The sequence below is a fragment of the Bubalus bubalis genome, chromosome 2 (genome assembly GCF_019923935.1).
Source record: "Bubalus bubalis isolate 160015118507 breed Murrah chromosome 2, NDDB_SH_1, whole genome shotgun sequence".
NCBI classification, from domain to species: domain Eukaryota; kingdom Metazoa; phylum Chordata; class Mammalia; order Artiodactyla; family Bovidae; genus Bubalus; species Bubalus bubalis.
In genome coordinates, this window is record NC_059158.1 from 173,600,244 (window position 1) to 173,624,195 (window position 23,952).

The following is a 23,952-nucleotide window of genomic DNA, read 5'->3' on the forward strand; positions in this document are numbered from 1 at the left end:
CGCTTTCTTTCCTTCTGGTTTAATTCCATTCAGTGCCCCCCTCTCCCATAGCACCTGGGGGGGCCGCGAAACACCCACTCAAGTCCGTAAGAAAGTCACAGTTTGAAGGAAATGAGAAGGGACAGTCAAGGCCTGGGTCTTACACCTACACAGCTGACGGCTCCTCCGGCTCGGCGTTCTCGGCCAGGTGCAGCTTCTGTCTGTGCGGGTCAAGGACTGTGATGCTCTGGACCCCAGGTCCTTCCAGCCCTATTGTCCCAGCCTGCACAAGCTTAGTTTCCCCAACTGTGCAAAGGGGTGGGGGTCAGGGACTCGGGTGGTCCGTGATCTAGGGTTGCAGCCCTTGCTGGCCCCTCTTGTCAGGTGCCTTACCCCCTCACTTCTGGTTTAGATCATGCAGGTGTGTGTGCACTACTTCTGTTAGGACTAGATGGGAGATAATCTGATCAGTAAAAATAATTGTTTAGTGCTGAAAGAATAGGGAGACATCAGACAAGCTTTGTCATAGATTGGTGTAAGCTAAAGTGGCCTAAAAATATTTTGGTAAGTACGTAGAACATATTCCCTGCAACCACTATTTTTCACCTAACATTTGGGGAATTCTTTCTGCACCTCTACCAGGGTAGGGGAAGTTTGGCGCTAATTCTGTAGGACTGAAAGGGGTGAGGACATTGGTTATCTGTAAATATTCCTGCAGGGTGGTGGGGAGGTGGAAGCTGATTTTATATCTGGGAGGGAGGATACCCACTGTCAAGTCCCCTAGAAAGGATACATAGAATTACTAAGATCTTCCAGCTGTCAACAGAGAGAGGGGGGTTTCTGTAAGGAGGGGCACCAGGCCAAATTCTGGATGTTCTGGGGCCCAGCTTCTGGTGGGCATTGAGAGGCCCAGAGCTTTTGCCTCCATGCACCCCCAGTTTTTCACCTAGGGGCCAGGAATGGTCTTGGAAGCATGGTGCCCACCCCCTGGTGCCCTCAGGAACCGAAGCCCCCAGCCCTGACCCACATTGCTAAGCAGCTGGTCCAGGTTGCGGTCAGCCATTGTCTTCTTCTGCTCCTCAGGCAGCCCGTCTGTCACCCCGTCCTCCTCTTCCTCCTCATCTTCCTCCTCTCCACATACATCTAGGCTGAAGTGCAGCCGGGCCAGCTTCTCCTGCATCTCCCGCACGTGCTCCAACTGCTCAAAGGAGCATTCCTTCCCTGGACAGCACCTGTCAGCTCTGGGAGCAAGCTTGGGACTGCGGTCCCAGTCTCACCCCCCAGAGACCCAGCCCTCCAGCCCCACCCCCAGGACTCACCGAAGGCCTGCAGCCGGCCTGAGTGGAAGTCGTTGAGCAGGTTCAGCAGCCCCCCTTCCATTTCATAGACGTCCGTCACCTCGGTCAGGAAAGAGTGCTGCAGGGGTGCGCCTGCAGAGCCGCCTGCACCTCCTGCCAGCACGGGGCGGCACTTCTCCTTGCCTACCCTGGGTGAGTGGGTGTGGCCATGGTCACAGGGTGGGGGAAGCCAGGTACCCCAGGTCTTTTGTGCCATCTGTCTATGCACTAATTCATCTTTCCATCTACCCATCAACACAAGTGGATATTTGTTCTTCTGACCCTGTCTGGGGCACTCGGATGCATTAAGGGAAGCAAATGGATGAAGAGGGGTGAGGGTGAGAGGTCAGAAGAAGTCATTTTCTTCCAGTGGTACAGCCAGAACCACGCCTGGAGCAGGGCTCTTGGGTTCCTGTCTGACCCCTCACTCATTCCTCCTGTGATCACTTGGCCTTACTGGTCTTCAGTGAATTTGGGGACAGTTAACTTCCTTAGTGCCATGAGAGCCATTTTACCACTTCCAAAACCATTTTTCTGCCCCTCTTGTATATAAAAACCATTTTTTGAATGTTCCATTGCCCACAGGAGAACCCTGAACGGCCTTCCCAGCTTGGCCTCCATGCCTCTCCAACTGCACTTCCTACTATTCCTGTCCCAGCCCTGAGCTTCAGCTACGCTCACTTGGCAGTGTCCAAACATGCCTGTTAGGTAGGTGGTGCCAAAGGCGCAGGGAAACAGTAATCAGAGGGGGAGTGTGTGTTTAGTGGCAACACTATAGGGCAGACACATTACAAGGCAGGAGGCAAGTTTTCAATCATTAACAAAATTAAGTGGAGAATTCAAATTGTTTACTTGAGTATCCCCTCACCATTTCCTGCCCCATGACACTCCGGGACCACCAAACCACTTTGTGATTCCTGGAACCTTGCAGGCAATATTTTTCTTCCATACTTCTGCCAGGTAGGCCCCTCGGCTTAGAACAGTCTCTGTCTCCAGTGTGCCCAACAGCCTTCTCTGACTCACTTCCTGGAAGGCTGCTCACTCCCTGCTCTGAGGTGCATCATCACAGTGGGTGAGCCCTGTGACCCACCTGGTCTTTTCCCAACACACCTGAAAGTAGGGACTGGGTCTGAATTCTCAGGGGCCAGTGAAGGGAGGGGGAGCCCCAGGGAAGGCATGGATTCCTGCTTAGTAATTATAGGCTAAGCCCCCCTTTACCTTGCTGCCCACAGGGCTCAGGCCAGAGTTAGGGTCCCTCCCTCCTTGCCCTACTTCCCATCTGTACCTACCTCTTGAACTTGGTCCGCTGTTTGGGGGATGGCAGATGAGGGAGTCCCAGGGCCAAGGAGCCACTGTGGCTGGTGGGCACTGGGACCCTGCGTAGTGTGCCTGGGGGCTGGGCTGGCTGGGTCAAACAGGGTTTGGGACTCCTTTTCTTCTTCTTATCCTCCATTGGATGCTGGCTAGACCTCAGGCCCTGGGAAGGAGGCAGCCCCGCTGAGATGGTGTAGGCAAAGCCATCCCTCCATCCAGCTATCCCTGAGAACTGCAAAGGATGGCCCCAGGACCTTCTAACTATCCCCTCATCACTCCAGTGTGGGCAAGGCCAGGTGCCAGCACCTACTGCTGAGATCACAGCTGTGTAGTTGAAAGACCTGTGGCCCAATCCAGGTCTCCTCTGCCCTCGAGCCTTAGCCTGTAAACCTAGGTCTTGCCTGAAAGGACCGGACCAGACACTATTCTCAGCTGCAGCTGCTCCCGGGGTTTCCAGTCCCTGTAGCGGAGGGGTGGAGCCGGCGGAGGAAATGTACGGGGAGTCAGGGTGGATGTGAGCTGGCAGGAGCCCAGCTGGGGATTAGGGGTGTTTTAATTAGACTCCGGTTCTATTCAGCAACTGCCTGGACAGACCCTGACGAACCTCAGCATGGAAGGGGATCAAAACGTGCATGGGATCACCTGGGAAGATCCCATGTCGAACCCCTAGAGGATGGGCATCAATGGTTGAGCTGGCAGGGCTCAGTCCCCGCACTTATACACTTGGCATCCTCTCTTCCACCCCACCCCCAACGGTAAACACCAGGAGACTCCCGTTAGTTCCCTGGGACAGACTTCCAGCTGCTTCACCCTCCCCAGTCGGGAAGTCCCCTCTTGGCTGCAGCTGTAGTCAGAGAGGGCCGGGTGGTCCGGCAGGGCAGCCGGCAGCCTGGGCCTCCAACAAAGGCTGCGCCAAAGCTCGCACCGCTCGGCCTCCCTCCCGGCCCGCCCCCTCGGCTTCCAGGTCCGCGGAGGTCCCTCGGCCTGAGGTCTGGAGGCCCTTTACGGGGTTTCCCCAAGCTGCTTACTCCCAGGTTCCACCACTAAGCCCGACTCCGCACTCTGGGGTGGCGCCTGGGGCATAAGCATTTAAAACGGCACGAAGCCGGCTGGCACTGAGGGGGGTGTGTTGCTGGGGAAACAAGCGCGTCAAATGCGTGGCCCAGCAGCAGCATAGTCCATTTAGAGACGCGAGAGAATTACAGCGGGAGCCCCAGCTCCCCAGGAATGCGTGGTGGCGACCTGGGATCTATTTTCCACAATCAGTCTCTAAAGTCGCGTGCCAAAAAGATCTCTCAGCTCGGGAGCCAGGATCCGAAATGAAGCGAGAGATCAGCGTCATTCCGCCTCTGCACCCACCCCCAAGGGGGAAACTAACCTGAAGATTTAGGGTTTGGAGTGATGCTTCCGTGCCGGTTCCCTCCGCCCTCAGCACTCTCCAACTAGGGAAAAGGAATGGGTGGAAGCTGAGCTCGCAGTAGGTAATTTGCATTTAAAGAGAAACTGACCTTTTATAGAGTGAATGGAGTAAGATGGGAGGAGCATCTCCACATTTATTAAGTTGTCCCTTTCACTCGACTTCACGTCTCCATTTGAATTAAGGTGATAATATTGGTTATGTGAGGACAATCCAAAAAACCCTTTCACTGCCTATCAGTTTAAGAGAGAAGCTACAATCCCTTGCAAAATGGTGGAAGCTTTGTCAGAAATGGAGGAGAGAAAGAGGTGGGGAGCTGGGAGATAATGAATGAATGCATATATATATATTCATATAAAATACATAAAAGATGATGCTGTTAAAGTGCTGCACTCAATATGCCAGCAAATTTGGAAAGCTCATCAGTGACCACAGGACTGGAAATGGTCAGTTTTCATTCCAATCCCAAAGAAAGGCAATGCCAAAGAATGTTCAAACTACTGTGCAAATGAACTCATCTCACACGCTACCAAAGTAATGCTCAAAATTCTCCAAGCTAGGTTTCAACAGTATGTGAACCAAGAGTTTTCAGATGTTCAAGCTGGATTTACAAAAAGGCAGAGGAACCAGAGATCAAATTGCCAACAGCCATTGGATCCTAGAAAAACCAAGAGAGTTTCAGAAAAACATCTACTTGTGCTTCATTGACTACGCCAAAGCCTTTGACTGTGTGGATCACAACAAACTGGAAAATTCTTAAAAAGATGGGAATACCGGACCACCTGACCTGCCTCCTTAGAAACCTGTATTCAGATCAAGACAAGAAGCAATAGTTAGAACCAGACATAGAACAATGGACTGGTTCCACATTGGGAAAGGAGTATGTCAAGACTATATATTGTCACCCTGCTTATTTAACTTATATGCAGAGTACATCATGCAAAATGCCGGGCTGGATGAAGCACCAGCTGGAATCAAGATTGCCAGGGGAGAAATATCAATAACTTCAGATATGCAGATGATATCACCCTAATGGCAGAAAGCAAAGAGGAACTAAAGAGCCTCTTGATGAAGGTGAAAGAGTGAGAGTGAAAAAGCTGGTTTAAGACTCAACATCCAAAAAATGATCATGGCATCCAGTCCCATCACTTCATGGCAAATAGATGGGGAAACAATGGAAATGCAAACAGTGACAGACTTTATTTTCTTGGGCTCCAAAATCACTGCAGATGGTGACTTCAGCCATGAAATTAAAAGACACTTGCTCCTTGGAAGAAAAGCTATGACAAATCTAGAAGGCATATTAAAAAGCAGAGATAGTACTTTGCCGACAAAGGTCTGTCTAATCAAAGCTATGGTTTTTCCAATAGTCATGTAGGGATGTGAGAGTTAAACTATAAAGAAGCCTGAGCGTTGAATAACTGATGATTTTGAATGTGTTACAGAAGACTTTTGAGAGTCCCTTGGACTGCTGCGAGGCGATCCAACCAGTCCATCCTAAAGGAAATCAGTCCTGGGTGTTCATTGGAAGGACTGATGCTGAAGCTGAAAGTCCAGTACTTTGGCCACCTCATGTGAAGAGTTGACTCATTGGAAGAGTCTGATGCTGGGAGGGATTGGGGGCAGGAGGAGAAGGGGACGACAGAGGATGAGATGGCTGGATGGCATCACTGACTCGAAGAACATGAATTTGGGTGAACTCTGGGAGTTGGTGATGGACCGAGAGGCCTGGCGTGCTGCGATTCACGGGGTCTTAAAGAGTCGGACACGACTGAGCGACTGAACTGAACTGGACTGCAAAGAGAAACCTGTCAATCCTAAAGGAAATCAATCCTGAGCATTCATTGGAAGTACTGAAGCTGAAGCTCCAATACTTTGGCCACCTGATGGGAAGAACTGACTCATTGGAAAAGATCCTGATGTTAGGAAAGATTGAAAGTAGGAGAAGAAGGGGACGACAGAGGATGAGATGGTTGGATGGCATCACCGACTCAATGGACAGGAGTTTGAGCAAGCTCTGGGAGCTGGTGAAGGACAGGGTTGCCTGGCATGCTGCAGTCCATGGGGTCAAAAAGAGCTGGACACAACTGAGTAACTGAACAACAACAAATATGAAACACAAAAAGCAGCAGCAGAAAGAAACTGCAAGAGAAGACAACCATCTTTCAAGTGAGTCCAGGTCCCCTATTATGCATTTTATGTATCCTTTTAACAATCCTGAAGGAAGGTAGTCATTGTCCCGTTTTACTAAAAGTCGACAATATTCTTTTGAGGGTAATACCACTCCCTCCAGAGCACCCATTCTGGTAGGCGATGGGGGTGTATTCAGCAATTCATGAAATGACGATACCAAGCCTACCCTCTCCCCACCCCCAGGCCTAGGGGACACGTGTGGGGAGCATCAGGTCAGAGCAAAACCAGTGCGATTACCCAGCACTTAACACCAGTCCCCAGGAGGGAAACCTGAGTATCTGATGAAGGCTCAGCCAGCGCTGCTGGTGCTGCCCCAGGAGGCCAGATTAATGGGGCAGCTATTAAAAGACCAGTCAGAGGCTCCCAGCTCAGGTCTCCTGAGAAGCATCTGATGCAACAGGAGGCTGCCCTGCAGTCTCAGATAACTGCCCCAGGACAGCACACCACCACCGCACCTACCTACCCCTCCCCCCACCCCACCCCACCCCCACTGAGCAGAAGCATCTTTCTTGGGCCTGGGCCTCACTGAGTTCCAGAGGGGTGGGTACCCTTTCCAAAGGCACCTCATCAGGGCTGTTTCCCAGGTGCTTCTAACATCTAGACTGCTCCAGAAGGGAAGACATTAAGACTTCTTCAGCAATCAGTGTGGACACATAAGCCTGTGGAAGCCTGGAGGGAAGGACACTTGTCTCTGCCATGTGGCGGGTATTCATATGTAATCCTTTGGGCCAGCCCAGCCCAGGTGGAGAGACCAGGATGCTGGGTGAGGCACCAGTAGGATGTCTCCCTTATAGGAGTCTCAACTTTTACACCTCGTCTCGGGTGGGAGAACAGGCGTAAGAAACACACCCATTCATAAGCATGAAGTGCAGCTTCTGGTCTTGGGATGGAATGCATGAAATCAAAGGGACCTGGAGGTTCCTGTGTATTCTCTTGGGTGGGCCAGTGCCAGAGATACAACCCACGGTGGACAGGCCCAGTGGCAATGGCGACAGCACCCACTCACCTTAATTTGGGCCCCACTAGTTGGCCTATGCCACTCTTTAGTCTCCACTCTTTGTGCCTTTCTCACAGACTTGACTGATTCGTAAACATCAGTGGTTCCTTCTCTCTCGATCTAGCCCAGATTCCTTAGCCTGGCACAGCGGCTCATGGTGGTTTGGCTGGTCTCATTTCCTCCCACTACCCTCCAGAGCACCCGCTTTGGCAAATCAACCACTTCCTCACTGAATGTCGAGCTTCCACTTGCCTTTTGGGTCCTAAGACTCTTCTGGGATCCAACTCTATCCCCTTGGTGAAGGGAACAGGACCTCCTCTCTGCTCCCACAGCACAACCAACTTTTCTGTATCCAAAAGCACCTTTCCCCGTCACTAGCCCATGAGCTCTCAGAGGACAAGTTTTGATGGGAAAAAATCATGTATATCTGATAAGCATCATGCCAACTTTGCCAAGGGCTCTGCTCAGGCAGTTGAAGTGAATCTGCTAGTGTCCTAAGGCTGCGGTGACTGCTGGAAGGCAGCAGGGCACTCTGGAAGGTGCACCATACCAGGGCAGAACCAGAAATGTCACAGATCTGGACACGTCAGTGATGGCTGGATGGATCCAAGCAAAGGACCACGAAGGTTGGGAGAAAAAGTAAGGCAACAGACTCTTTATTTAATGTGGTTTTAAAATACATCAAGTCCCTGGCTGTTGTGAATACCAAAAGGAGACAAAAAAGCTGTCTGCACAGCTTCAAACAAATCTGGACGGCCAGGCTGGGCCATAAGGGAAGCAGTTACAGGGACAGAAGGCAGCACCCCTCCCCCAGGCAGGTGCCCGGCTGTCCCTAGGGTGACCTCCTCTGTGCTGTGCAAGGTGGGAGGGCTGGAGTAGCAGCAGGAGAACCACCTCAGCAGGCCTGGGCCCTCCCCTACCGACACCAGGGTGGGGGCGGGGGCGGGGAAATAACCATCCTTTACAGACATAACATTCTCTCATAGAAAGTGCCTGAGCGCAGCCCATGGTCCAAAAACCTCACGGAAAACAAACTTTTAAAAAAGTGCTGCTGCCACCTCTCAGAATCTGGTGTACACGAAGCTCTCAGCTGGCCAAGACCCTGAACACAAGTTACTGTCAGCAGAGCCTCACCCACGGTGGTCCCCTAGAGGAAAAGCTAGCAATCTAAGAAACCAACACAGCTCTTGGTCCAAAAACTGAGGTCATGGGCATGAGACCTGCCCCAGTGAGGAAGGAACTGGCCTTCATTTATGGATAGGCCACCTCTTCATCTGGCCCAGGACCCTGGCTGGTGTGGACAGCACCCAGGAACCCGGGCTGACTTTGGAAAGCAGAGCAAGCAGAGCAGCTGTAGTGATTGAAAAGATTTGGTCAACGGAGAGAAGAATGGGACCCCACCTTACAGCCTGGCCTGGATGGCTACAGACGGACGGCTGAGCTGAGAGCAGAGCTTCTACCCTGCACGGCTGGGGCCACCTTGCTCACCAAGCAGCTAGACTTGGCTTCTGAAGACTGTAACTTGCCACACCATACTGGGCTCTGGCAGTCCCCTCCCTGCCAACACCATAGGCTTTAAGAGGTAGCTGAAGTGGGGCAGGTGATCCTGTGGGCCACTGCAGGCCTCCCTGCTCTTTGAAGGGGGCAGGCATAAACTTCTGCCTCTTCCTGTGCTTCCTCAGCCCAGCAAACCCTGTTGGCAGCTCTTCTAGCAGAGCAGGATCTCAGCCAGAGATGGCAAATAGGTCTCAGCACTCACACTGGCTGCTGGGGGAATCTTGAGAAATGAGGGTATACCAGGAATCTAGCAGGAAATATTCAAGCAGATTAGTGGTACCACCCATGGATGAAGAGGGGAAATGGCGTGTCATTCATTTGCCATCTCTGGTTTAAGTCCTAACATAATTCAGGAGTACTTCACACTCGTTATGAACCTTATCACCTGAGGGATTTAAGAGCTGTTAAGAGCAGACTATTTGTGGAAGATGAAGGGAGCTATAAGACAATGAACTAACTTCAATACAGCAAGAAGCAAAAACTCATCCACTCAATCCATCTTGGTCTATGGCTTCCACAGCTACAATGAAGCTGAGGCCCAACTGGAGATGGGGTTATGGTACCCCCAAACCCAGCGTACCCCTGCTTCCTTATGCAAGACTCATACATTCTGCTGTCCCAGAAGTGTTTTGTACAAAGACTGGCTAATGCTCTGGCAAGTTTGCAAACAGTAGGTGTTTCAGAGTACAGAGTAGCATGTGTGAGGGGTGGGAGTTGGGGTAGAGGAGAAACAGACACAACTATCTGTGGCCATTCTGCGGACTTCTAGGGCTCAGTCAATGGCTGAGTCTCATTCTTATCCGTTCGCTGTTGGACAAGACCTAGGGGCTCTCACACAGGAACAAGTAGGATGTCAAGGAGGGCATATCTCAGCTCTTATTACGTGGATAACAAAATCAGGGCAAATCTCAAAAAAGAATGCACATTGTGGGCATGGATATATGAAGCAGACTCATCAAGCCAAGGGGACGGTTGGACCCGGGGCCCAGCATCTGCCGCGTGGAGACAGTGGTGATGGCATCAGCAGTGGCCACCCAGGACTGAAGCCACTGGTAAGCTTGTGGCAAAGCCATGGGGACCCTTTCCTTTCTCTTACCATAAATAATCTGACTTCAAGCAGGAAACCTAAGCACCAATGTGGCAAAGGTGCCAGGCAGGGTGCTGAGGGGGGTGGGGCGCTAGAGGCCAGGAACCCAGGCAGCACTGGTAGAGCACCCCCACCCCCCAGAAGAGCCTCAATACAAACACTGTCATGTGCAAAACAAACACCAAGGAAACCGAACCCCAAACCTTCAGAAAGAATCCTTTGGGTGATCTCTTGTCCGTCATTTGTGCAGGCTAGAGAGGCACCTGTGAATGGTAAGGCTACTGCGAAGCATCACTGGCCTGGTCCTGGCACCACCAGCACGCAGGGGAAGCGGCACCTGAGGGGCTCCCTACCAGCACATCACCCTGCACAGAACACGCTCCAGGTCCCTCGTCCTAGGCAGGGAAGCAGTCTGATCACCAGCTCCCAAGTGCTCTGTCAACGCTCTGCCTGGAGACCCCTTTTCCAGGTCAAGGGAAGCAAAGGAGCTTCCAGGGGAGCTAGGAGAGCTGGAGCTGCCCAAGTCCTGCTAAGAGAAACACAGTCATGGCCTGGGTGTGTCACCTGTCATGAGCTCTGAAGGGCAGGGAGGGAGGGGTGGGCCTCACGTCGGGCAGGGAAAAGCTCAAGACACTTGTCCTGCCAGCTTCCTGTGACGGCAGCTCCCCTTTAAGACGCTTCAGCTCACAGAAGAGCCACTGACTTGATGTGTACACACCACCACCTGTGATGCAAGCCCGTTTTACACTTACAGATATATAAATGTATGAGGCCTTGCACATATGCCGTATGTATGCAGAACTGACCCATAAAATCCAAAACTGCAGAGTCAGATGTCAGCCAGGTAAGAGCACCCTGGGCCTCAGCGGTGGGAGCCTCGCACAGGCCGGGCCTGGCTGAGCGGCTCGCTCCCTTCCCAGAGCGCCCCCTGGCATGGGCACCCTAGGCGGTGATGGAGGTGGGTTCCTGGGGCCCCGATTGGCCTGAAGGGTCTGTGCTCAGTGTTCCGGGGCAGCAAGGAGCTTCTGTGGCTCTTGGGGAGCTCGGTGTTTGAACCCTAGGCCCCTCGCTGCCCTGCTCCTTAGAGGCGTTGGCAGTCTCTGCCCTTCGCTCAGGGCCACTGTCAGTGAGGGGAGCCTGGCCGCCAGCACTCAGGTCCTGCACCCTCTTGTTCAGGTCATTGCGCTCTGACTGCAGCGCTCGACACAGCTTCTCCAGCCGCTGGATTTTCACCTGCAGGCCCTCCAGCTCTTTGTCCCGGAGTGTTTTCTAGGGAGAGAAATGGGGCCTTCAGTTCCATATAATCAACCGCCCACATACTGCCACTTGGTAGAAAACATTCACCACTCACATTTTAACAACGCTGGGCACTGGCCAGAGTCAAAAGCTGGCCCCTTTCGAGTAAACAGTCCTGGTTTATGCTGAAACATGGCTGCCAGCTGGAGACAGGTGTGGTATAGAGAAGGGGCATGGCTTGGAGGTGATGGATTCCTCTGTTTATTCACTTAAGGCCACTAAGATGGCCTTAGCAAGTGCTTGGCTTTTGAGTCTGTTGCCTTATCAGTTAGCCTGGACTACTAACATCACCTCACAGATCTTGAGAGAGCTCAACGAGCTGACGCATCCACACACTTAGCAGGGTCTGGCACACAGCAGCCTCTCCATCAATTACTTTCTCCTCCTTCACCTCAAGCCACAAAATCAAATTATCTGCACGGCTCTGCATGCCAGCTGCACACACATCGGCACCCCTTGCTTTTCCTGCTCTTTCCTCCTTTCTTCCATTTGCTCTCTTTGCTTCCACTACAGACCTATCACTAAGCTCACTACCTCCCTTGAGGAGACAGCTGGTGCCTCTGGACTTGGACAGACATGCGCATGAATCCCAGCTTCACTTGGGGCTCACTGCATCCTTCTTGGTAGAAAGTACAGGAAAGGGCCAAGAATTTCACACACCCCCCAGCCCGGCTGCACACCGTACTCAGCCCACCTCCTCGGCCATCTCAAGCAGGGCCTTGTTGCTGCTCTCCCACCGGGACCGGTACATGGTGGTTTCTTTTTCCAGCTTCTTGATCTTCTTAGTCATCTGGGTTATGTGACACATAGAAGGAAATGGTCAGGGGGTCAGGCGATTTGTGCATGTGTCTCCAAGGTGGGAAACCGTCCCAAGGGGGCGAGATCAGTGCTTTCTGAGCCACCTTAGGGTGTATCCAGGTAAATACGCCCACTCTTACCCTCTATGGGGTATCAATCACATATTACTGTAAACGGTGCCACATGAAGCACTCCACGGATGGGGGCTTCCTGAAGGCAGGCCTCATGTTCGATTCAGAATGAAGCTGCTTGCACCCCCATAGCCACCCCCAATCTGGACCACAGTTACCTTTTCCATCTCCTGTTTGAATGTGGTGAACACCTCACTACTTTTGGAAAGAGTGTTCTGGAACTCCTCAAACTTCTCAGTGTACAGGGCAAGCTGGGTGAGAGGGAAGCCCACAGGTAAGACTGGGCTTTTCTGGAGGGCACTTCTGGTCAACACACTCAGACCCACCCTTAGCCCTCTGACCCAACAGTTCTGTTGAGATACCAGTTTTCCTTAAAACAAAACAAAACCCATCTATTTGGAAGGATATAATCTAAAATGTTAAGCCTAAAAAGTAGGACTGGGGGTGATTTATATATTTCCTGTAATCTTCCTTTTCAAACTCTTCTTCCAGAATGAAGTCTAATTTACATAATTAAAATCACCTGTTCTGTCTCCGCCTCCTCAAAAGGAATACAACACTTTGGACCAGGAACAAGTCCTTCTAGCTTGTCTTCCCACCTGGTCACCACCACAAAGGTGCCAGCCAGGTCCAGAGAGAACAAAGGCTTGGCAAGGTCACACAGGAGCAAGGTGGGCCTAGAATGAGGGTTCCACTTCCCTCCCCCGAGATGGGACTTGGCTTGGGGACCATGGAGGCACGGGGAAGGCTACACAGTCTTACCTGCTGTTTCAGGTGGGTCTCCTGCTGCTTCATCAGCTCGCACATCCTCTGGGACTCCACAGCCTCTTTGAGGAGCTATTTCAGGACCCCAGACAGGGGTCTGATTAGACAGGACCCCAGATTCCTTCAGAAGCCCCGAGAGGCTGCATCTGGACTGTTTTAGCCATATGCACCATGACCCCCCGAGGCTTCCTGCTCTCAGATGGTTTCTGAGCTAGCAGTGCCCTGGCCTAACCAGAAAACCTCTCCCGGGCACACCTAGCTGTGAGCTGAGCCAGAACCCGACCCACCTCCTCCCAGAACCCCCACCCCTGGGGCCTGAGCCTCACAAAATCCTTCTCCCGCTGGTGCCTCTCCTCTGCCTCCTTCAGCATCTCCTGGGCCTGCTGGAGCTTGGCATCCACCAGCTGCTGCTGCAGGTCCTTGTGTTTGAAGACTTTGTCAATGTGCTGCAGGAAAGCATTGTTGGGGGTGGGTGTGTGGTTTCCATCTGTTAGGAGCTTTTCTTGGGGAGGCCCACAGGAAGCTCCACATGCAGAGACCAGGGGACTGCCCAGTCTCCCACTTCAGTATGACATGCTGGACTCCCATGTGTCCCATAGGTTGTGGGCCCCAAGTCCCTGGAAGGTCTACTTCCCAACCTCACCTTGTTTCTTTCCCAGAGTCAGTCTGGCATGAACGGGATGAGATTACCTCCCAGGAAGCCAAGTAACAGATACACTCAAACCTTTAGCCTCATTACTCCACTGGACTGAGAACCCGCACTTTTGTAGCCCAGCTCCCTAGTAAATGGGAGTACCAGGGGGAAAGGAGAGGGAAGAGGAAGAGGGCCCTTCACTTGGCCCACAAGGGCCAAGAGACAGTGTGCAGGGACCCAAAGAGAGGGATTCGAGTGCCTGGGACAGCAGTCAACACCAGTCAAGGGAGTGACATCCTGCCCTTTCAGGTGGCGGGGGCAGCAAAGCAGCAAGTAACTGGAGGGCACAGCCCCTAGAGTCGATCACTGAACACAGTTCCAGCTCCTACCCTGTGATTCCAAATTCTAAAATACTCTGAAAACTGAAATTGTCTTAAGTAGGCAGAAAAAATTGACCCATATCACTGTAGGGCTCATTATAAACCTAGGTGAGAATACTCAGAAGTTTAACTACATAAGCATTAACGTGTCCGATTTGGGGTGCTGCCACAAATCCCTGCTGGGGTGCGACAAAATACATGATCCATGAATATAACTCCAGTCTAGAACGTGGACAGTTTTATTCCAAAGGACATCTGGCCCTACAGTTTAGGACAGGGCACTACGGATCCAGCCGTGTGGTCACAAGCAAGATTCCGCTCATCACCTCAGTTCCTCATCTAGATCCCTCCCAAGGTAAGAAGGGGGAATGGGTGAAGGGATGAAGCCCGGAAAGTGCTGCCTAGTGCTGGCACCCGCCCAGACTCCTCAGTCCCCTGGCGACCCCTCACCTCCTCCCGCAGCTCATACTGCTCAATCAGCTTCTTGAGCCTTTCAGCCAGCTCCACATTCTCCTGGCGTAGCTTGGAATTGCGCTCATTGTGCTGTTCCATCTGCAGCTGGATGTCATTCAGCGTCACTTGGAAGTGCGAGGTCACTTCCTTGCGTTTCTCCTCCTCCTCCCGGGCCCGCTGCACGCCTTCTTCCTGGGCAGAGAAGTCACCCCCAGCTCCATCATCCACCGCTTCCAGCCTCACAGGGCTCTCCCACCAGTCCACAGATGCTTTTTCCCAGTAGCCCTCCCTGCTCTCCCAGTGAGAAGTAGCCAGGCTCTAAAGAGATGTCAAACAACGGGGGCTTCTAATGGACCCCTCTGTAAACAGGTGACATCAAGCCAGAGACTCCCTAGAAAAATATAGGTATACAGATAAGTGCCTTTCTAAAGAAATCTAGATCTCCTGAAGCCTACTCATCCTGGTCTCAGAATAAGTTTGGAAGGTCTATTAGTCTCAGTTAAATGTGCTTTTATCTGTGACCCCCTCACCCTGACCAAGTAGTTAAAATTCAGTAATACCCAGGGTTGGTAGGGTTGTGCAGAATTAGGCACTTGGACACTGTTGGTGGGAAGGCAAGATCTACTAAAATTAAAATCTGATACTCTTTGACCTAGACATTTCACTTCTGAGATTCAGCCTATGGATAAATCCTATATAATTAACCATGGATATATATAAAAAGAACTTTCACTGTAGCTCTGTAACAGTGAAAAACTGGAAACAACACAAAACACACTAACTAGGGTGCTGATTAAATGCAGTATATCCATATAATGCCACTGTTAAAAAGAATGGGGCAGGCTTATATAAATGATAGGGAAAGATAAGGCACTGAGAAAATGGAACAGGCTATGAAACAATACATGTATAATAATTTCATTAAAAAACAAAACTATGTTACATTTTATACTCAGGAAACTTAGACGGCTATGCTTAAACTTACATATAAATAGGTTTGTTTCCCATCAGTTTCTACTGGGGCTGGGGTTGAGGATGGTGGGCAATAATTACCTTTGATTTGTTAGACTTTTGTCACCTTTTACTCTATCACATCTATATTAAATTTATAACATTTTAAAACATACAGTAAAACTGAGCAAAACAAGTTGCAAAACATGCATACTGATGCAAAGTTTTAAAGAAACACAAAGGGTATGTTTAACGATCTGGAGGTCACAGTACTGACCAAGCCTTAATCAGACTGACCCACCCTAGGTGAAGCACAGCAAGGACAAAGGCCTGACTGACAGCCCTCCGGGAGAAGAGCTGCTCCCCTGGACTCTATAGAACGGAGAAACCTGAAGCCCCTCGTCCGGATTCCCTCAGCACCTTAACCTTTACCTCACCTAATACAAGTGCACGTCAAGTGGTAAAGCCGCTCAAAGCACAGCCTCACTGGGGAAATCTCTTTCTATCCCAAAGCATGTGCTGCTTTTAGGGGGAAAGCTACTGAAGACGAGTGAGGTCAGGAAAAGTGGATGGCCCACCTTGAGGGAGCGGTTATGGCGCTGCAGCTCGCGGCAGAGGCTCTCGAGCTTGCTGCGGGCCAGGACGGCCTTGCTGTGCTCGCCGCGCAGGTGGTCCTTCTCCTGCACCAGCTGGCTCTGCTTCTTCTGCAAGAGCTTCACCTGCTTCTGGGAGTTCCGGTGCTCTTCCAGCTGGAGACAGGGACAGAGGAAGAGCCCCATGGGGACTCAGGGTCTCCAGAGTTGACCCAACTCTGGCCATTGCAGCTCAGGCTAGACACTACGATGGTGCTTCACACATTGCCCCCAATAACCCCAAGGGTCCCATATCAAGGATACAGAAATGGACGCTGAGGATCGACCAGCAGAGGCTCACAGCCAGCAGATGCCAGTTTCTCTCCAAGCTGTGACTCCAGATTCAAAGCTCGTAACACTCTCCAACCACGACATATGCCCAACTCTCAGGACACCTGTGTCCACAGACCAGCCCACCTGCTACCCTCTTCCTTATATACAGCAACAGACCCTGATTCCCTATTTCTCTCCTCAATATGATTCTGAGTATCATGTTGGCCTTTTTGTTATTGATAGATAATCCTTCTGCTTCCTGGCCTCAGACCTTCACCTCCTTCTTAGACCTGGTCCTTTCCCAGCTCAGCTCAGCTCCCCTCCCATATGCCTATTCAGCGCCATAGGAAGAAATATAATGCAACTTGGGGTAGTTAAAAATGTGCCAACCTCCCAGGGCAGGGAGGGTATACAAAGGGGGAGCACTGACCAGCTCAGCATACTTCTTGCACAGAGCTGCAAGCTTCTCCTCAGGGGTACTCAGCGTGTTCAGCGTCTGCATTAGTAATGTGATCTCCTTTCCTGCAAAGCACAGGGAGCAAAGGCATGTACCTCCTTTTCTGGAGGCCCCCTTTGGGTCTGGGCCCACTATCCTCGCCTATCAGACTTTTCATTTCCGTTTGCTGACCTGGCTGCCTTCCCTGCTCTTTGGTGTGCTTCAGGAGCACTGGGACCCACTCAGTTCTGCCCACCAGTATAGCCCCAGTACCGTCCTGAGTGCCCACCACAGAGGACACACTCAACAAATACTTATTCAGTGAAGGACTGAGGGAGTTCCCTGACAGTCCAGTGGTTAGGACTCCACATGTTTACTACCAAGGGTGCAGATTCAATCCCTGGTCAGGGAACTAAGATCCCACAAGCCACGCAGTGCAGCCAAAACAATCAATGAATCAATCCACCCATTACACAAAGATCTTTAAAAAAAAAAGGAAAAAAAAAAAAAAAAAGAATGAGTCTCTATGAAATCTCAGAGATGAGCACCAGGAGTGGGAGAAAGAAAACTGCCTGCTCTACCTACAGGTGAAAAAAATGTATCCCACCTGTGAATTCAGTGCTGTTTCAATGCAAAGAAGGGCTTCCTTGGTGGTTCAGCGGTAAAGAATCCGCCTGCAATGCAGGAGACCTGGGTTTGATCCCTGGGTTGGGAAGATCCCCCCAAGAAGGAAAAGGCTACCCACTCCAGTATTCTGGCATGGAGAAGTCCATGGACTGTATAGTCCATGGGGTTGTGAAGAGTCGGACACGACTGAGCGACTTTCACTTTCAATGCAAAGAAAGCCCTTTTGAAAAAGGAAGGACACAAAAGGAATAGGTCTCCTCAAGAACACTGCACTCCAGTCAACAGAGGCAGCCAACAGTGTACTTTAAAATGACTATACCCCTGCCAATAAATAAACATACCTTTCAATATCTGATCATAAGATTAAAAAAAAAACAAACCCAAACGCTTCTTCAAATTAGGATAACAGGGAGGGGATGGGGGAGTAGTGACCCCATAAGATGTGGATATAATATCACCTTTGCTTCTTTAACCCACTCACTCTCCATCCCCACCCAAGTGACTCCTCCACTGCCTGTGCCTGAGTCAGAGGGGGCACCATGCACAGCACTGTGCCAGGTTCCTGACGTGTCAACCCCCGGAGGCTCTGAGAGACCAATGCAGAGAATGCAAATCGTTGGCACACAGGCCAAATCCAACCCACAGATGGGTTTTGTTTGGCTCCTATCCTATTAGTTGCCAACTGTTACAAATCTAGAGATTTCACCTAACGCTATTTTTGGCTAAAAAAGCAGCCAGCTACAGTTCTAACATACTATCAACTCACTGGGACCAGTGGCAGTCAAGCCTTTGGATAAAGGAGGCATTCTCTTGGTCTTCTGGGGCCCTCTGGCTAAGCTTAACTTATTTGAGTGTTCAACTCTGGTCTAGTCCAATTCTCTTATTGTGTAGAGAAGTGAAAACTAAGGAACAGAGAGGAGAAATGTCTTGCCTAAGGTCACACAGCAAGTTAGAAATGGTGATAGCACAGGATGCCTACTGATGACTCCTGCTTCCCATCTTCTCAAAGAGTATATATATTGGACTTTGGTTTGCACTTGTTCCCCTAATGCAATGAACAACCGCACACCTCTACGTGATGGCCCCACTGTCCCGGCTTTGATTAGACTATGTGGTTTGGCAGCTCTGGAAGTTGGGTTTCTTCTGAATCCTCGCAGAGCAGACTAGCCCAGGTATGTCAGGTCCAAATTCCCTCCCCTCACAAATAGCTGTTCTCTGCTCACCCAGACCCTTGGCTTTCTTCTTCTCCTGTGGCCTTCGGTGGTCTCGGTCTACGACCTCATCACTGGTCCGGATCTCGTCCGGGCCTGGCTCCCCCTTGGAGATTTCCTTCTCACCATTGACTACTGGAGTCTCTGGCTCAGGCTCCCCATTCCTTGAGGCATAGGTCCGGGACTTCTCTGCATCTTCGGGTTCAGCAGTCTCAGCCTGTGCCACATCCTCACCTGGACCCCCTTGACTGTTGTCCACGCAGTATGTGCTGAGGATGTCTTCCAGCTGGCGGCTCAACTCCTCAGAGACATCACGGAGGGCTCCAGACTGAGCACTCTTGGCTTGTGCTCCTACAGGAGAGGATGAAGGGCAGAGAGGGAAATAAGATGGTTAGGCTGCTGGTTGGGATTTTTCAGGCCCAAACATACTGGTTTGGGTTAAATGCTGCCTAAATTCTCTAAGCCTCAGTTTACTTCCCTATAAGCCAATTATTTCTCACTACTGCCCAATCACACTTGTTTTGAGCATAAAAGAAATCAAGTAAGCAGACCATTCGACACACAGGGGTGGCATCATGTAGCAGGAACTCTACATCTAAACTCTAGTCCATTCCCTTCTCCACCCTGCATGTTGCCTCTTGATATTAAAAAAGTTCCAGGGAATTCCCTGGCAGTCCAGTGGTTAGGACTCTGGGCTTCATGAGATACGGGGAGGTTCCATCCCTGGTAGGAACTAAGATCCTGCAAGCCACTGGGTGCTGTCTAAAAAAAACAGTTCCGGAGGAGACAGTGCTTCGGGAAATCAAGATTTCTCTTTACTTTCTTCAAGTAATAAATCCTTCCTTCTCTGGTTGAGGGGAAAAAAAAAAAAAGCACCAGAAATGCCTCAAGTATAAACATCAATTACCCATTGGTGAATGAGGTGTTTCTAACCTGGATTTGCTGGTTGGGAGTCTCATCTGACTGCCAACCTCAACCTGACTTAATCCTGTCAGAGCCTTGTCTGGAGGTCTGCCCCTGTGCTTTGAATCGGAGGCTGTATCCACTCCCCAGCGCCTGGGGGGGCTGCGCAGACTCAGCGTTGGCCTCCTCTCCACATTTCCTCTCTGCTGGGTAAACAGTGGCCTGGGCCTCTAATTCCAGAAGCTAGACCGGCGCGCCACAAACTCCTCCCCCTGCGCATTGGGAAAGCAGAGCTGGCACACACCCTCTGCCTTCCCTGCAGCCTGGCTGGTGGAACCTTCAGCTTCTGTCGCAGGAGCCGACTGGCTGGGCCGCTCCTGGGCTCCCTCAGGTCCTGCTTCCGGTTGCCCCGGAGTGTTTTTGGGGTTGGAAGTGTTGCCTGATTGCTTGGAAGGCCCATTCTTTTTGTCTTGGTTCTTCATTGTAGTTTGCAATGTCAGGTTAGGAACAGATCCTATAGAAACAAACACATTGCTATTTTCCAGACTCTTGAAAAGTTCTCCTCAGCCTGGATCAGAAATCCCAGTATCAGGGGGCGCGCAAAGCTTGAAACAAACCGGCAGGCCTTCACCGGAGGGAGTCAGCGGTTCTCTCCAGTCTCTGGTCAGTCCGGTGTGCCCAGCCAGGCCTCCTTTTTCCAGAAGTCACTTCCCAGCACAACACTGGCCGCTCACCACAGGCCGCACGCGGAACAGGCTCAAGGCCCGGGACTGACGTGGCGGGACGCTGGATTCCCGGTTCCTCCCCGCCCCCCAGGCCCCATGTGGGCGCATCCCGTCGCGCGCGCGCGCAGCCACCCACGCCCCGCGCGCCCAGGAGCCGCCCGCGCGCGCGCGCCGCCCGCGCATGCGCACAGGCCACAGCCCTGCCCCCTACCAGGCCCGAGCCCTCACATTGAATCCACGCGATTCCCCGCACCGGCCAAAACCATCTGAGACCACAGACCCTCTGCTCGCGTTGTTCCCCCTAGCCGCCGCCGTACGCACCCCCACCGCCGACACCCCGAAGGCTTCGCCCGCTCTGGCCTCGCACCGGAAACGCTGGATAACTGCTGCCGGCAGAGCCTCTGCTCGCGCCGCAGCCAATCAATAGCCGGCGCTAGCGCGGGGCTTGCTGGGAAAGATGAAGCGAAGGCGGCCTCCGAGGAGGGTGAGTTGGAAAGGCGGGGGAGGGAAAGGACTACGCGTCCCTCCATGCATCGGGGCTAACCCCTGACTCCCAAGATGCAATAGGGCTCCAGTCCTCGGAGCCGCAGACCCAGGAGGTCCTAAAGGAGCCAGTCATTCTGCACAAATACTCACGTCAACCTCGTTTCTATCACGCAGAACCTATGATTCAGCTCCTAGAGCCTTTCGCCTGGCTACTTTTTTCTGCACGCCTCCACTACCCCGTTCCCTCCTGCTGTGAACATCTATGTGTGTGTGTCTGTGCTTAGTCGCTCAGTCGTGTCCGACTCTTGCGACCCCACAGATTGTTTGCAACCTGCCAGGCTCCTCTGTCCATGTGAACATCTGTGACTGTCTAGGAGCTCTGAGGAGTAGGGGGAGAATACTGGTCTGGGCATCAGACCTGTATTCCAGTCCCAGCTGCATCACTAATTTGCTGTGTGACTGGGCATTCTTTTCCCTCCCAGGGCTTCAATTTCTGTATTCAAATATAAGTTTTTAATATATATATTTTTTTAAGCGTTAATTTCCCCAGTATCTCAAATACTGTACCTTTGTTATTCCCAATTTACAGCTGTGGACTGTAAGACACAGGTTAGGTATCTTGTCCAAGGTTACATCGCTAGTGACTGATGAGGGCAGATTTAAAGCCAGGAAGTTTGGCACCCATCCTAACTACCTGACTCAGTCAGTCAATTCAGTTCAGTCGCGTCGGACTCTTTGCGACCCCATGAATCGCAGCACGCTAGGCCTCCCTGTCCATCACCGACTCCCGGAGTTCACTCGGACTCACGTCCATCTACCTGCCTCTTACTCAGAATAACCACCCATGGTAGGCTTTCCTTGAGGATGAATCAAGATAACTTGGAAAGTAACTTATTTTTCCATCTTGAATACCAGCTCGAGTCACTCTTTGGAAGGTACTGAGGGGGCCCTGCCAGGGGAAATTTGGCCTTAGCAGATTCCTGAGTGTTTTCTCTGCCTGGCGCACCGTCTACAAAGTTCCAGTTGCACTGGGGCTAAACAGGAAAAAAAGGCAAGCTTTTCTCCTTATGAGACCACAAGACAAATGTGAGAGACTGACTGCAGTACTTGATCTATTTGTCTATTAGTGAAATAAAAGGCAACAATCTGTGTGCTGGATTAAATGCCTAACTGGTATGGCTTCTGTTTCCAGCCAGTCCTATCCATGCCCTCAGCCTTTTTTGTTCCATCTATACTTTAACTATTTCCAGGACTTCCCAGGTTTTTGTAGGTGCTGTTCTACCTTCCAAAATTCCCTTCTTGGCAAAACAAAATCTTTTGAGGCCCACTAAACTCAAAGGCCACTTCAGAGCCTTTTCAGTTCTCTGCAGTTTGTTTTAGCTTTCTAGGTCTGGACAGAGTTCTATTCCAGCATTAGCGGGGAGGTGTTGAGTTTATTTGCTTACAAGTCACTGAACATCGCAAGAACTGTTGGCTAAAAGCTCTAGTCCTAAAGCCTAGCATCAGTCTGGGGGCTGAGACGGCAGAGAATATTTTTAATTATTTTGCAAATTGGGCATTGTTTTAGAGCTCTTCAGTTCAGTCGCTCAGTTGTGTCAGACTCTTTGTGACCCGATGGACTGTAGCACACCAGGCTTCCCTGTCCATCACCAACTCCTGGAGCTTGCTCAAACTCATGTGCATTGAGTCGGTGATGCGATCCAACCATCTCATCCTCTGTCATCCCCTTCTCCTCCTGCCTTCAATCTTTCCCAGCATCAGGGTCTTTCTTTGCATCAGGTGGCCGAAACATTGGAGTTTCAGCTTCAGCATCAGTCCTTCCAATGAATATTCAGGACTGATTTCCTTCAGGATTGACTGGTTTGATCTCCTTGCAGTTGGAGATGACTCAAGAGTCTTGAACTGTCACGATAGTTGAAAAGCATCAATTCTTTGGCGCTCAGCTTTCTTTATGGTCCAACTCTCACATCCATACATGACTACTGGAAAAAACAGAGCATTGACTAGATGGACCTTTGTCAGTAAAGTACTATCTTTGCTTTTTAATATGGTGTCTATGTTGGTCATAGTTTTTCTTCCAAGGAGCAAGTGTCTTTTAATTTCATTAAAAGTCATCATCTGCAGTGATTTTGGAGCCCAGGAAAATAAAGTCTGTCACTGTTTCCATTGTTCCCCATCTATTTGCCATGAAGTGATGGGACCAGATGCCATGATCTTCGTTTTTTGGATGTTGAGTTTTAAATCAGCTTTTTCACTCCTCTTTCACTTTCATCAAAGCCTCTTTAGTTCTTTGCTTTCTGCCATAGGGTGCTGTCATCTGCATATATGAGGTTATTGATATTTCTGTCGGCAGCCTTGATTCCAGTTTGTGCTTTATCCATCCTGGCATTTTGCATGATGTACTCTGGATATAAGTTAAATAAGCAGGGTGACAATATACAGCCTTGATATACTCCTTTCCCAATTTGGAACCAGTCCGTTGTTCCATATCTAGTTCTAACTGTTGCTTCTTGACTTTCATACTGATGTCTCAGGAGGCAGGTCAGGTGGTCTGGTATTCCCATCTCTTTAAGAATTTTCCACAGTTTGTTGTGATCCACACAGTCAAGGCTTTGGCGTAGTCAATAAAGCAGATGTTTTTCTGGAACTCTTGCTTTTTCTATGTTCCAGTGGATGTTGGCAATTTGATATCTGGTTCCTCTGCCTTTTCTAAATCCAGCTTGAACATCTGGAAGTTCTTGGTTCATGAAGTGTTGAAACTGGGCTTGGAGAAGTTTGAGCAATACTTTGCTATCGTGAGATGAGTGCAATTGTGCGGTAGTTTGAGCATTCTTTGGCATTGCCTTTCTTTGGGATTGGAATGAGAACTGACCTTTTCTGGTCCTGTGGTCACTGCCGAGTTTTCCAGTTTTGCTGGCATATTGAGTGCAGCACTTTCACGGTATCATTTTTTAGGATTTGAAATAGTTCAACTGGAATTCCATCACCTCCACTAGCTCTGTTCATAGTGATGCTTCCTAAGGCCCACTTGACTTCGAATACCAGGATGTCTGGCTCTAGGTGAGTGATCACACCATCGAGGTTATCTGGGTCGTGAAGATCTTTTTTGTATAGTTCTTCTGTGTATCTTGCCACGTTTCTAATCTTCTGCTTCTGTTAGGTCCATACTGTTTCTGTCCTTTATTGTGCCCATCTTTGCATGAAATATTCCCTTGGTATCTCTAATTTTCTTGAAGAGATCTCTAGTCTTTCCTATTCTATTGTTTTCTCTATTTCTTTGCATTTATCACTGAGGAAGGCTTTCTCATCTCTCCTTGCTATTCTTTGGAAGTCCGCATTCAGATGGGTATATTAGAGCTCTTAAGATGTT

General features: G+C 50.6%; 2 protein-coding genes across 6 annotated transcripts; both read right to left on the bottom strand.

The window, feature by feature from the left end:
- Positions 1 to 3: 3 nt before the first annotated feature.
- Positions 4 to 4,157, bottom strand: CCDC28B (coiled-coil domain containing 28B). Its single transcript, XM_006054628.3, has 6 exons — positions 4,009 to 4,157; positions 2,606 to 2,793; positions 1,299 to 1,465; positions 1,007 to 1,200; positions 773 to 795; positions 4 to 200 (listed from the first exon to the last, which is right to left on the bottom strand). The coding sequence occupies exons 1-6, from the start codon at positions 4,120 to 4,122 to the stop codon at positions 146 to 148; spliced, it is 741 nt and encodes a 246-aa protein (XP_006054690.1). The 5' UTR covers positions 4,123 to 4,157; the 3' UTR covers positions 4 to 145.
- Positions 4,158 to 7,877: 3,720 nt separating this feature from the next.
- TXLNA (taxilin alpha) lies at positions 7,878 to 20,551 on the bottom strand. 5 transcript variants are annotated; one of them, XM_006054616.4, is made up of 11 exons: positions 20,418 to 20,551; positions 19,676 to 19,885; positions 18,481 to 18,819; positions 16,625 to 16,716; positions 15,868 to 16,038; positions 14,336 to 14,530; positions 13,198 to 13,317; positions 12,869 to 12,943; positions 12,265 to 12,357; positions 11,872 to 11,967; positions 7,878 to 11,150 (listed from the first exon to the last, which is right to left on the bottom strand). In XM_006054616.4, exons 2-11 carry the CDS (start codon positions 19,851 to 19,853, stop codon positions 10,824 to 10,826), a joined length of 1,686 nt encoding a protein of 561 aa, XP_006054678.1. In that variant the 5' UTR covers positions 19,854 to 19,885; positions 20,418 to 20,551; the 3' UTR covers positions 7,878 to 10,823. The 5 variants fall into 5 exon arrangements, with proteins under 5 accessions (XP_006054678.1, XP_006054677.2, XP_006054680.1 ...); XM_006054615.4 differs by having other exon boundaries at positions 20,377 to 20,514; XM_006054618.4 differs by having other exon boundaries at positions 20,325 to 20,449.
- Positions 20,552 to 23,952: the final 3,401 nt, after the last annotated feature.

Coding starts and splice junctions, on each gene's coding strand:
- CCDC28B (XM_006054628.3), bottom strand. CDS start 4,122: ATGCAAATTACCTACTGCGAGCTCAGCTTCCACCCATTCCTTTTCCCT. Junction 2,794..4,008: donor TCCAAACCCTAAATCTTCAG/GTTAGTTTCCCC, acceptor CCTCCTTCCCAG/GGCCTGAGGTCTAGCCAGCA. Junction 201..772: donor GAAGATCTTAGTAATTCTAT/GTATCCTTTCTA, acceptor TGACCCGCACAG/ACAGAAGCTGCACCTGGCCG.
- TXLNA (XM_006054616.4), bottom strand. CDS start 19,853: ATGAAGAACCAAGACAAAAAGAATGGGCCTTCCAAGCAATCAGGCAAC. Junction 16,717..18,480: donor GAAGAAAGCCAAGGGTCTGG/GTGAGCAGAGAA, acceptor TGTGCTTTGCAG/GAAAGGAGATCACATTACTA. Junction 12,358..12,868: donor AGACCCACCTGAAACAGCAG/GTAAGACTGTGT, acceptor CCTCTCACCCAG/CTTGCCCTGTACACTGAGAA.